Raw genomic sequence first — 10,665 nt, 5'->3', positions numbered from 1 at the left:
TTCGAATCTCTCTCTCTAGCACATCCACCTATCTATCCATCCATCTATCCAGTCCTTCAACTGTCCAGCTCTTATCTGTCTCTATCTCTACCTATCTATCCACTGATTCATTTATCTATTGCTTCTTATTTCTTTTTATCTATTCATATATCCTCTTATCCATCCATCCTATCTATTTATCTATCTTTTCTTATCTCTATTCATCTATTTACATAATATAGATATATGTGTGTTTAATACACACACATATGTGTGTATATATATACATATATATGTACACTCACATATATATACATATATATATATATATATATATATATATACATGCTTTTAAAATCCTGTTTCTGATATTTTGTACCTTTGTGACCTTTAGGCAAGCTGTCCCCATGGCTCTAATTTTCTTCTTCTATAAAACAAGAGGATTATCCCCTAAGATTCCTCCTAGTTCTAAGATTCTGTGACATTAGAGGGAAACGGAGATATTATACCTTTGTCTCACCTTTTAAATTCACTGCCTATATGACATTGGGTGAGTCATTTAAACTCTCTGGGTCTCAGTTTCCTTATCTGTGAAAAGGACTTCTGAAGTGTCACCCATTTATTGATTTATGATCCTCACGTATCAATAAATCTTTAAATTCACATAAAATACAGCATCCTTCATACTCAGTTCTCCTAGGTAAAGTTTGTTTTTAAAATATAGCATTACAATAGTAGGATTTCATTGAATAATTTGAGCATATTTGGGTATGCATCCAACTGGAAATGTTATTTTGCATTAGCCAGTAAGACCTAATAAATCAAAACATCATAAGTTTGCAGAGTGTCTTTCTTCCCAAGAGTGCCAGGAGCTCCCACTTAGCTCAACATTATTGGAGAAGGTCCAGTATTAGGAAGGCAGCCTGGAACAAAGGAAAGATTTTTGGATCAAGAGCAGAGAACCTGAGTTTGAATTCTACTTCTCCCTAAATACTTGTGTATATTTGCACAAATCACATAATTACTCTGGGCCTCAGTTTTTTACTTGTAAGATGAGGACAAATGGAAGTCATTAACCTTCCATATAAGATTCCTTTCAATTTTAAATCTACGCAATTATGACCAATTAATACTTATTGAGTGTTTACTATGTGCCAGTTATTATATTAGGTTCTAAGGATACAAAGAAAAAGAACTGATAATCAGACCCTGTCCTCAAGGAACTTGTATTCTAATGGAATAGCTCTCATAAAAGAAAAACAAATCAGACTTCTTCTCTAGTACAAAGATATAGCCAAAAATTTTTACACAGATTTTCCATATGGAGGGGGTACCATGTCCCTAATTCCCCACCCACAAATCCACAATGTGGAAGGGATAATTGTGCAAACAAGAAACACAATCCTGGCCCTCAGTTTACATTCAAATGAGGAAGACAAAGCAGTAATGGGAACTGGATGGGGAGGGTAAAAGGGTTGGTGATGAAATTTAGAGTTTGAAGTAAATCAGAGAGAAGAATAAAAAATATGACCAGTCTGCATCATCACCCACAATATAAAGATTGAAAGGAACTCACCCAATAAAGGAAGAGTTGTGGAATCACAAATCTTAGAACTGGAAGGGATCTCTAAGGCTACTCAATTTACATATAAACTGAGGCTTCTTCATGGTCACATTAAAAAGTACTCTAAATCATTATTGATTAGATAAATGCAAATTCAGATAACTCAAAGGTACCTCAGAGGTATCTCCCATTTGTCAGATTGGCTAAGATGACAGGAAAAAAAGTACAAATGTTGGAGGGTATGTGGGAAAACTGGGACATTAATGCACTGTAGGTAGAGTTGTGAGCTGATCCAGCCATTATAGAGAGCAATTTAGAACTATGCCCAAAGGGCTATGTTTTTGATCCAGCAATGTCTCTACTAGATCTGTATCACAAAAAAATATAAAACAGAGAAAAGGACTCACATGTGCAAACATATTTATAGCAGCTCTTTTTATAATGCCAAGGAATTGAAAATTAAATGGATACCCATTGATTGGGGAATGGTTTTATAAGTTGTGGTATTTGAAGGTAATGGAATATTAGGTTCTATGAGAAATTATGAGGAGGCTGATTTCAGAAAATCTGGGAAAGACTTACATGAATTGATGATGAGTTAAGAGAGCAGAACCAAGAGAACATTGTACACACAGTAACAGCAAGATTGCATGATGATCAACTATGACAGATTTAGGTCCTCTCAGCAAGACAGTGATTCAGTAGACTTTGAATGGAAAATGTCATTTTCATTCAGAGAAAGAACTATGAAGACTGAATGAAGATTGAAACATACTATCTTGACTCATAAAAAATTCTTTTTTGTGGTTTTCCCTTTTGTTTTGATTTTTTCTTTCACAACATGACCAATATAGAAATATCTTTAAAATGATTGTATGTACTGGGCTTATATCCCAAAGAAATACTAAGGAGTGGAAAGGGACCTGTATGTGCCAAAATGTTTGTGGCAGCTCTTTTTGTTGTAGCTAGAAACTGGAAGTTGAATGGATGTCCATCAGTTGGAGAATGGTTGGGTAAATTATGGTATATGAAGGTTATGGAATATTATTGCTCTGTAAGAAATGACCAGCAGGAGGAATACAGAGAGGCCTGGAGAGACTTAAATCAACTGATGCTGAGTGAAATGAGCAGAACCAGAAGATCACTATGCACTTCAACAACAATACTGTATGAGGATGTATTCTGATGGAAGTGGAAATCTTCAACATAAAGAAAAAATAAATAAATAAATAAATAAATAAAATGATTGTATGTGTATAACCTATAACAGATTGTTTGCTGTCTTGGGGAGAAAGGGAAGTGAACGAAAGGAAGAAAAAATTTGGAACTCAAAATCTTATAAAAGTGAATATTGAAAACTAACTTTACACATAATTTAAAAATATAAAATACTATGAAGCAGAAAAAAAAAACCCTGAGACTTAAGGAGGGACCTATCCATGGTCACATAAATGGTAAGCATTTACCTATGATATTAACACAGGTACTTCTTCCATAGTAATCATATTTGCCATCATCTACAATGTATGATCAACAAATCGATGGACTATCTTTCAACCTCAGGATTTAAATCAAGGCTCTGACCAGAGAATGAGTGTTCTGTACACTATACCATGCTGTCTCAGTGAAATGATGGGAATGGACAACCACTTTACCATTATCCAGTTACCCATTTATCCAAACAATTCAAGTTATTCTTCATACCATCTCTTCTACATCACTTTTTCTTATTTATCTGAACAATTTCAAAAGAAAGCTTTCTATTTGTAGTCTAAACATAGACTATTTAATTCTCCGCTTCATTTTTTCTCTTCTAGAATTGGTTAATGTTGAGTCTAAATCATTTAGCTAGTTAGTGATATTAGTTTTCTCAGATGTAGAATAAGGAAGATTTGTTGGAAGTCTGATTTTTTTAGAATTCTTGAATTTTAATGTGGCCTACAACATAGGCTGCAATATGGGAGTGGATCAATGAATTTCTTGATGATCTCCAATCTTTGTTCAAACCATGCATGACATTCTGAGATATTAAAGGAGCATTTGTTTCAACAGCCGTGCTGTAAAGGCAGTCCTTTGAGGCTATGTATATGAAGTCACAAGACAAATAGACATACCTGCCATTGCATTGCTTGAAAGTCTTCAAACTTTGAATACATTAAATGGAGAACTTCATTTTGCTTAGAGAACTTTGCCCTTGACTATTCTGTTGCCTTCACTTTCTCCTATTTTGCATTAATACATTTGATTTCTTAGGAGTCTTTAAACAATTGATGAAGGGCAGAAAAGAACAATTTTCCCCTGATAGGTAATGCTAGCTATGCTAGATTTGGATGCAGGAAGACTTAGGCTCAGATTTAGCCATTAATACAAATATGATCCTATGAACAAATTGATGCTTTTGTTTGTCAAGAAGAGGACATTTTTATTCTGTAAAGGTGTGCAAAGGATGAGGAACCAACATAAAATTTCATTAGCATAGGGAACTCCTAGCTAAGGAAATTTCTATCAGTGTAGGAAGTGAGAGAGCTGCCTTGAGAACCAAGAAGTTACTTGATTTTCTTAGGAGTACACATCCAATAGGGATCAGGTGTGGGTCTTAACCCCAATTATTGTTGGCTCTGAAGCCAACTCTCTTTGTAAATAATAAATTGAGATGGAAATCAAGGTATGGGATGAGGAGAGATAGAGATATTCATTCATATGAACAACATAATAAAAATAATAGCCATCACTGAGCCACAGAGATGTTGGGCTACTTGATTCAAACTCACACAGCATGGTAGAATCAGAATTTGAATCTAAGCATCTTAGGCCACTTCATTACCCAACCATTCAACCACATTTTCCTCTAAATAAAAAAAAGAGAAGAGAGAGCATTCCAAATTCCACACTTATATTAAATTTGCAAGCAATTAAGTCAATATTTCTCAAACACATATAGAATAAATAGCAAATTTGTGTCCTGAAGAATGTATTTTCAAAGCCAGTTGCAATTTTATAGTTTGCACAGCCTCCCTAATTTGTTACTGCTACCAGGCTTCCTACATAACCACAAACATTTCCAATCTTAGTGCAAACTTCCTTCCTCATTGAGGTCTACCCACACTCCAAGTTGCCAGTTTCTGGGGTCAGGCGTTTGCCTCAGTTATTGAAGTAGAAACCCCAACTAAATCAACATGTAAAGTATATTTTGCCACAGCACTAACATAAGAAGAGACCAGTCTATTTTCATCAAATTTCCCCCAGAATTGGCTTCTTTGGGAAGAAGCCAAGACTAGAAAAATTGGGTTCCATTTCCCCCTCCCCTTTTTTAAAAAGTTGGATGTGGCTAAAAATGGTGATGGGATGGTTCTCTCTGGTATTCAAAGATGAGTTTAACTCAATTGATTGAGTAGTTATTAGCAGCTGATCACTGTGCTAGAAACTGGGGATCCAAGACAAAGGTAAAATGATTCTTGATTTCAAGTCTCTTAATATTGTTTAAATTCCAGATGGATGTTAATATCATCAGATAATGATGATTACAATGACAATGGTATTGGTAGTGAATGATTACATAACTCTTGGGATTGTGAGGAAATCAAATTGCAAACCTTAACAAGCCAGACAAATTTGAGGTATAATAATTATGTAATGATGATGAGATGATAAATGAAGTGAAATTTTCTAGAAGGAGGGGGAGAGGAATACAATATAATGTCAATTTAATATTGAATTTATGTATATGACATATATGTTATTTAAAAATAAATATTATTATGTGTGGTTTTCTATGTAATTAAGGAGATCAAAGTAGACTCTAGTAAAACCCTTTAAGATTTATTAAGAATGTCATATACATCATCTTATTGGGTCTTCATCTGATATGACATATACGTAGGCACACATAATATGAAAGGCTAAGGGATGAATCTTGGCACAGACATCAAGATAAATGCCCAAGTGTGAATTTTTCAGAAAATTCAATAATCACAAGCTTTCATCTTCCAGTGATCATAAAGATCAGCTTCAACTCACTTTGATGGTCATAACAGATCTCAAGTCATGCTTACTGGTGCTTGTCTTTGATGCTATTTAAAATTAATCTGGAAGCAATTGGCAGCTTCTTCTGAAAAATCTAGTGTTATATCTAATGTTGCTTCACTTTTAAAAGTCTATTTCTTCAAGTTCACCTTTCAGTGACATGCTTATGTTAATGATCATTCCCAGACTATATTCATATGAATGTTCTCTGTAATTTGGCTGAACTCTCTTGTCTCCTTTCATTCATGTTTTCTTCTCCTGAATTATATTCATGATGATAGTAGAGGTGTGATGATAGTAAAGGTGTTGAGGTGATGTTGGTGAAGGGGTGAGTAGAGGATCAGGATGTAACAGGGCTCATTAACTGTCAATGACAATGATGACAATGAGAGTGATTAAAATGCTAATGATCAACCTGAGATGCTGGTGAGTATATTGTTGGCAATGATGGTAGTAATGGGAGGGATAAGGATGTTAAAGCAGTTAATGGATGATGGTAGTGGAAATGATATTGGTGACACTGATAGGTGATAGTGGTGGAGATAATAATGGTGGTGATATTGGTGTCAATGGGTAGATGATGATAGATAATTTCGATATTGGCAGTGATGATGCTTTAAGGTTTATGATGCTAGTATCACTGATGGTGATGCTGTTGGTGGGTAATGGTAGTGATGCTGTTTGTGATTGATGATGGTAATGACTCTAGTTATAGTGATGTTTTGGATGATACCAGTGGTCATAAGAAGATGTTGGTAGGTGATGGTAGGTGGGATGGTGAGAGTGGTTCTAATTGTGACAAAGATGATAGTAATGAGATGATAATAATTATGGTGACAATAATATTGACAGTTTGAATATTTAACTCATGAAATTGAGAAGAAATTACTTTTCAAAACAATACACTAGGTAAATCTGATAATTATATAATAATTTGATAATAATTATTATAGTGATGAGATAATAAGAAGGAGCAGATTGAAAAGGAAAGATAAGAAAAGAATAAAAAGAAGGAAGAAAAGGATAAAAAAAAAGAAGGGGAGAGAAAATGAGAAAACAGAGAGAAGGAAGAAGAACCAATGACTCCTTGAGCATTTTTGCATTTCTAGAGTTCTGTTCAATGGATAGAACTCTGCTTGAGGGATTTTATCTGAATTTCTTAAGAGGCCATTCTGCTAATTGGGACCACAGGCTTCTCTCCCCTATAAGTCCCCTACACTAAGATCTAGGTTTTGTTCTGCTGTCAAGTCTAACATAAACTAATATGCCATTGCTCTTCACTTAGACATTTCAAGGCAATTTACAAATCAAGCAAAACAATACTAATTAGGGTAGTCCATCCTAAAATCTGCAGTGAGAATCCTCAGACAAACTGTAGTACTGATGCTGCCTCCATTCTCATCCAGATCTTTGACCAAGTAGTTCAGGCTGAAGTTGAGGTTTATTAGCAAGCTCACTCATTAATAAGAAAACTTTGGCAAGAAGCCTGTGCCCATTCATTTGGCTCTGTTCTCCTGATGTGGGGTGGATTGATCTTAATGTTCTCATCACGTTGGAAATCGAGCAAGCATGCGGAAATCACCAAAGATTAAGAGAAGCCCAGTTATTGGAAGATAAATGTTGGAGGATATGGCATGGCACATTACAGTACATAGATCTTTTCACTTGAGTATATTTATGGGCTTTATTTTTACCTAATAAATAGAACAAAGGCATGACACCTGTTCCAAGAAGGAAGCAGTAGTCAAAAGAGAGATCTGTCTTTTAGGAAAAGAGTTTGGGTGGGAGAGGAGTGCTGATGAATTTCAGACTCTTACTAATGGTAGGCAAAGACACATACAGAAAGGAATTAATGTTTACACATCATTTCTCAATTCTAGTATGAGTTACACCCATTTTAGAGGTGAGTAATTTGAGGCACAGAAATGTAAAGTGTTTTTTTTTTTTTTTGTTTTTTTTTTTTTTTTCCGGAAGTCACACAATTAGCATCTTGAACAGGCTATGAACTCAAGGTTTTGTTGGGGAGTTTTCCTCTTGGTTTCTAGTTCATCTTCCATATTTTCTCCAGTTATCTCTATTCATATAATCACTTGCCTGCCTAATCTTGGCTGAATACTGCCCTTCTCACCCTCATACATACACACACCCTGTAATGTAAATGAAAATGATATCAACATGGGAGGCTGAGCCAAGGTAACATAGGTTTACCTTGGAGAAATAAGCAGCTCATTTTCTTCTTCCTTTTATCCCCACACATCCACAGAATTCACTCAATTTCAAAAGCATTTTCAAGTACCTGCCTACCATTGTCACCAATGCAGAATGTCAAGTCTGAAGTATCTTCCTGAGTTCAAATCTAGCCTCAGACATTTCTTAGCTGTGTAACTCTAGACAAATCACTTAACCCCATTTGCTTCAGTTCATCATCTGTAAAATAATCTGGAGAAGGAAATGGCAAAGCACTCCAGAATCTCTGCCAAAAAAATCCCAATAGGTTCAGGAAGAATCCAGCATGACTAAATAACAGCCTATCATTCCAGTCAAAACATAAACCATGCCAGAAATTTGGTGATACAAAGACAAATGGGGGGAGGGAGGATAATCCTGTCCTCAAGAAGCCTACACTCTACTGACTTACAGAAGTCTTTGTTCTCCTTTGATCAACACAGTAATTCTTTAAGTTATTGTCTAAGGTTGGGTCGACTGAAAGGCTACATTTATTTATTATAAATTCTAAATATAATGGGGTTGCTCTTTGTTTGACATTATATAAATAAATATGGATTCATCCAGATTAGGAAATGGAGAATTTGTTGAGAGGGAAAGAAAAAAATATAATAGAAAGGAGAGGGAAAGAATTTTTTAAAAATAAACATTGAAAGCAAGGACAGAGGGAAGGAGAGGCAAAGGGAAGAGAGGAGAGAAGTGAAAGGGAAATGGGACTTTTAAACTCCCTTTAAAAAAAATTAATATTAATCTCTTCCCTATGTTTTCTATTGTAGTGGACCTGTGTTAACCTCTTAGCAAGCCTTGTATTTCTTACTTTCCGTATAAAGGCATTTCCAATTAAAAGCCAATTAGAGCAAGAGGCAAAAGGGGAAGCCAGAGCTGGCTCTGGACCTGAGGCCAAGTAGGCAACCTCAGGAAGGGGGTGAGGGGCAGGAGCCAGCCCTGAACAGGCCAAGTTCTGCCTCTTTTTCTATCTCTGTCTCTGCCTCTGTCTTTCTCTCCTCCTCCCTCTCTCCCTCTGTCTCTGTCTCTCTTTCCCCCTCTCTCTATGTCTCTCCTCTCCTCCTTCTCCTTCTCTTCCTCCTTCTCTCTCTCTCTGTGTCTGTGTCTGTTTCTGTCTCTCTCTGTTTGCCTCGCTGTGTTTCTCTCTTTCTGTTTCTCTTTGTCTCTGCTTCTTTCTCTGTCTCTCTGCCTCTGTCTCTCTCTGCCTCTCTCTGTCTCTGTCTCTCTGTCTCTCTGTCGACCTTCCTGAAGGGATAAAGGGGGATGGGTCCTCCGGATGCTGCTAGCCGGGGTCTGGAAGGACGGGAGAGGAGAGCAGGAGTATGAGCATTGATAGGGGTTCTGGTTTATGGGGTGAGTGAGGAGGAAAGAAGGGGAGAGACTGGAAAGCAAAGTGCCGGGTTTTCGATTAGGAGGAATCAAGGACCCAGGGAGGGACTCCGGGGGCCAAGGCCTGGCTGCTTTCCCCCTCTTCCGCGGGTTTGCCGTTTTCTCGGCGCCGGGCATCGATCACGGCTGACACCTCCCGGACCTGGGGGCCTCCGGAGCTGGGGCCCAAGCTGGGGGAAGGAGGGGTGGGGAGGGCGGCGGAGCCGGACCTCATTAAGGCCTAAAGTGTCCAGAATAGGAGCCAGCGGCTGGGTTAGCCCACTTAGGCAGCCGCCAGTTTGCATTCCGGGTCCCCAGCCCCTGAGGATCCCGCTCCTGCCTTCAGCTCTTGGGGCAGTTCGGGAATCACCTAATGGCCAAGCAGCCAGAGCGAACCTTCCCGTCAATAGCGCTCTGGGTCCCCGCGGACAAAGCAAAGTCTTGAGGCAGAAATTCGAATTCTGGCTCCTGTTCCCCGAGAGTCACCAACCGGCTCACCTAAATGTTTCTCAGCCTCAGGTGGCTCGTGTGAAAAATGGGCCCGTTAATACCCCTTCATTTCGCTCGAGGTGAAGCCTTCCCTCGAAGGCTTTTTGTGAGGAAAGAAAACGCAGTGTAAACATCAGAACTCCATAGACGTGGGTGAATCTTTCTTTACCCTTTATCTAAAGGGACCTCCCCCCGTGTAGGATTTACGGATTCTGTCTCGGAACTCGTCACTTAAAGTATTATTGACGTGCCCGAAACATTGAATGATTGGGCAAGTGCAGGGCATCGTGGATAGACTACTAGTGAAATTTAGAGGTAAAACTCGAATCTGGGGCTTTCCCAAGAAAGGCCTCCGACCATCAGGAAGCACTCCCCTTTATGGACACGGCAGTACTTTACTCATTTCTTTGGCCTCCTTGGTTCGAAAAACTTGAGAGCTTCCTCTCTCCGGGGTCGCCCAGTTGCCTTCATTTTGGAGACATAGGGGGCTCAATTCCGGGATGGAACGGCGCAGCGGGTGATTGAGTCAAAGAGAAACCCCTTTTTTCCTCACTCCAGCTTTGTTTACTGGGGTTCTCGGTCAGACTCACGTTTATTTTCCCTGGGTCTTCGGCTTTGGGGGCAGAGATGCCAGGGTACTGAAACAGATCGGGGGGGGGGAGGGGCAGGAGCTGGAGCGGTTCGATTTCCAGCATCCCGGACCTCTCGGCAGCTGAGGGACTTGCGTCCAATAACACGTGAGCGCCACAGCTCGCGCTGCGGAGTCCATTTCCTTAATTGCTAACAGTTGGGGGTTTTAGCGTTGGGGTAGGAAAAAACCACAAACCAAACCATCAGAACACTGCCTCCCTACCCCCTTTCCCCTGGAGAATGGAGAGTGCTTCCCTGGGAAGGGGGTGGACACGCGGAGAGGATGTGAGGTTACTTGTAGAATTCCGTGTGCCCGCAAATATTTCTGGATGCAAGGGATTCTGGATCTCAGAGTAATTTTTTGCCTGAGTGCGAGTGGC

At 38.8% G+C, this 10,665-nt stretch overlaps 1 protein-coding gene across 1 annotated transcript in view; it reads right to left on the bottom strand.

Moving 5' to 3' along the window:
- TBX5 (T-box transcription factor 5) overlaps positions 1-10,350 on the bottom strand; it is a 67,612-nt gene extending 57,262 nt beyond the window's left edge. Inside the window, exons 1-3 of the mRNA XM_074269969.1 lie at positions 10,246-10,350; positions 9,225-9,407; positions 9,040-9,091 (exon numbers count right to left, since the gene is read on the bottom strand). Coding sequence (XP_074126070.1) covers positions 9,040-9,091; positions 9,225-9,407; positions 10,246-10,350 — 340 coding nt within the window. The remainder of the gene's footprint in view (positions 1-9,039; positions 9,092-9,224; positions 9,408-10,245) is intronic.
- Positions 10,351-10,665: the final 315 nt, after the last annotated feature.

This window comes from Sminthopsis crassicaudata, chromosome 1 (assembly GCF_048593235.1).
Source record: "Sminthopsis crassicaudata isolate SCR6 chromosome 1, ASM4859323v1, whole genome shotgun sequence".
Classification (NCBI taxonomy): domain Eukaryota; kingdom Metazoa; phylum Chordata; class Mammalia; order Dasyuromorphia; family Dasyuridae; genus Sminthopsis; species Sminthopsis crassicaudata.
The sequence above is the reverse complement of the archived record's forward strand: the minus strand, read 5'-3'. Positions and strand labels throughout refer to the sequence as shown.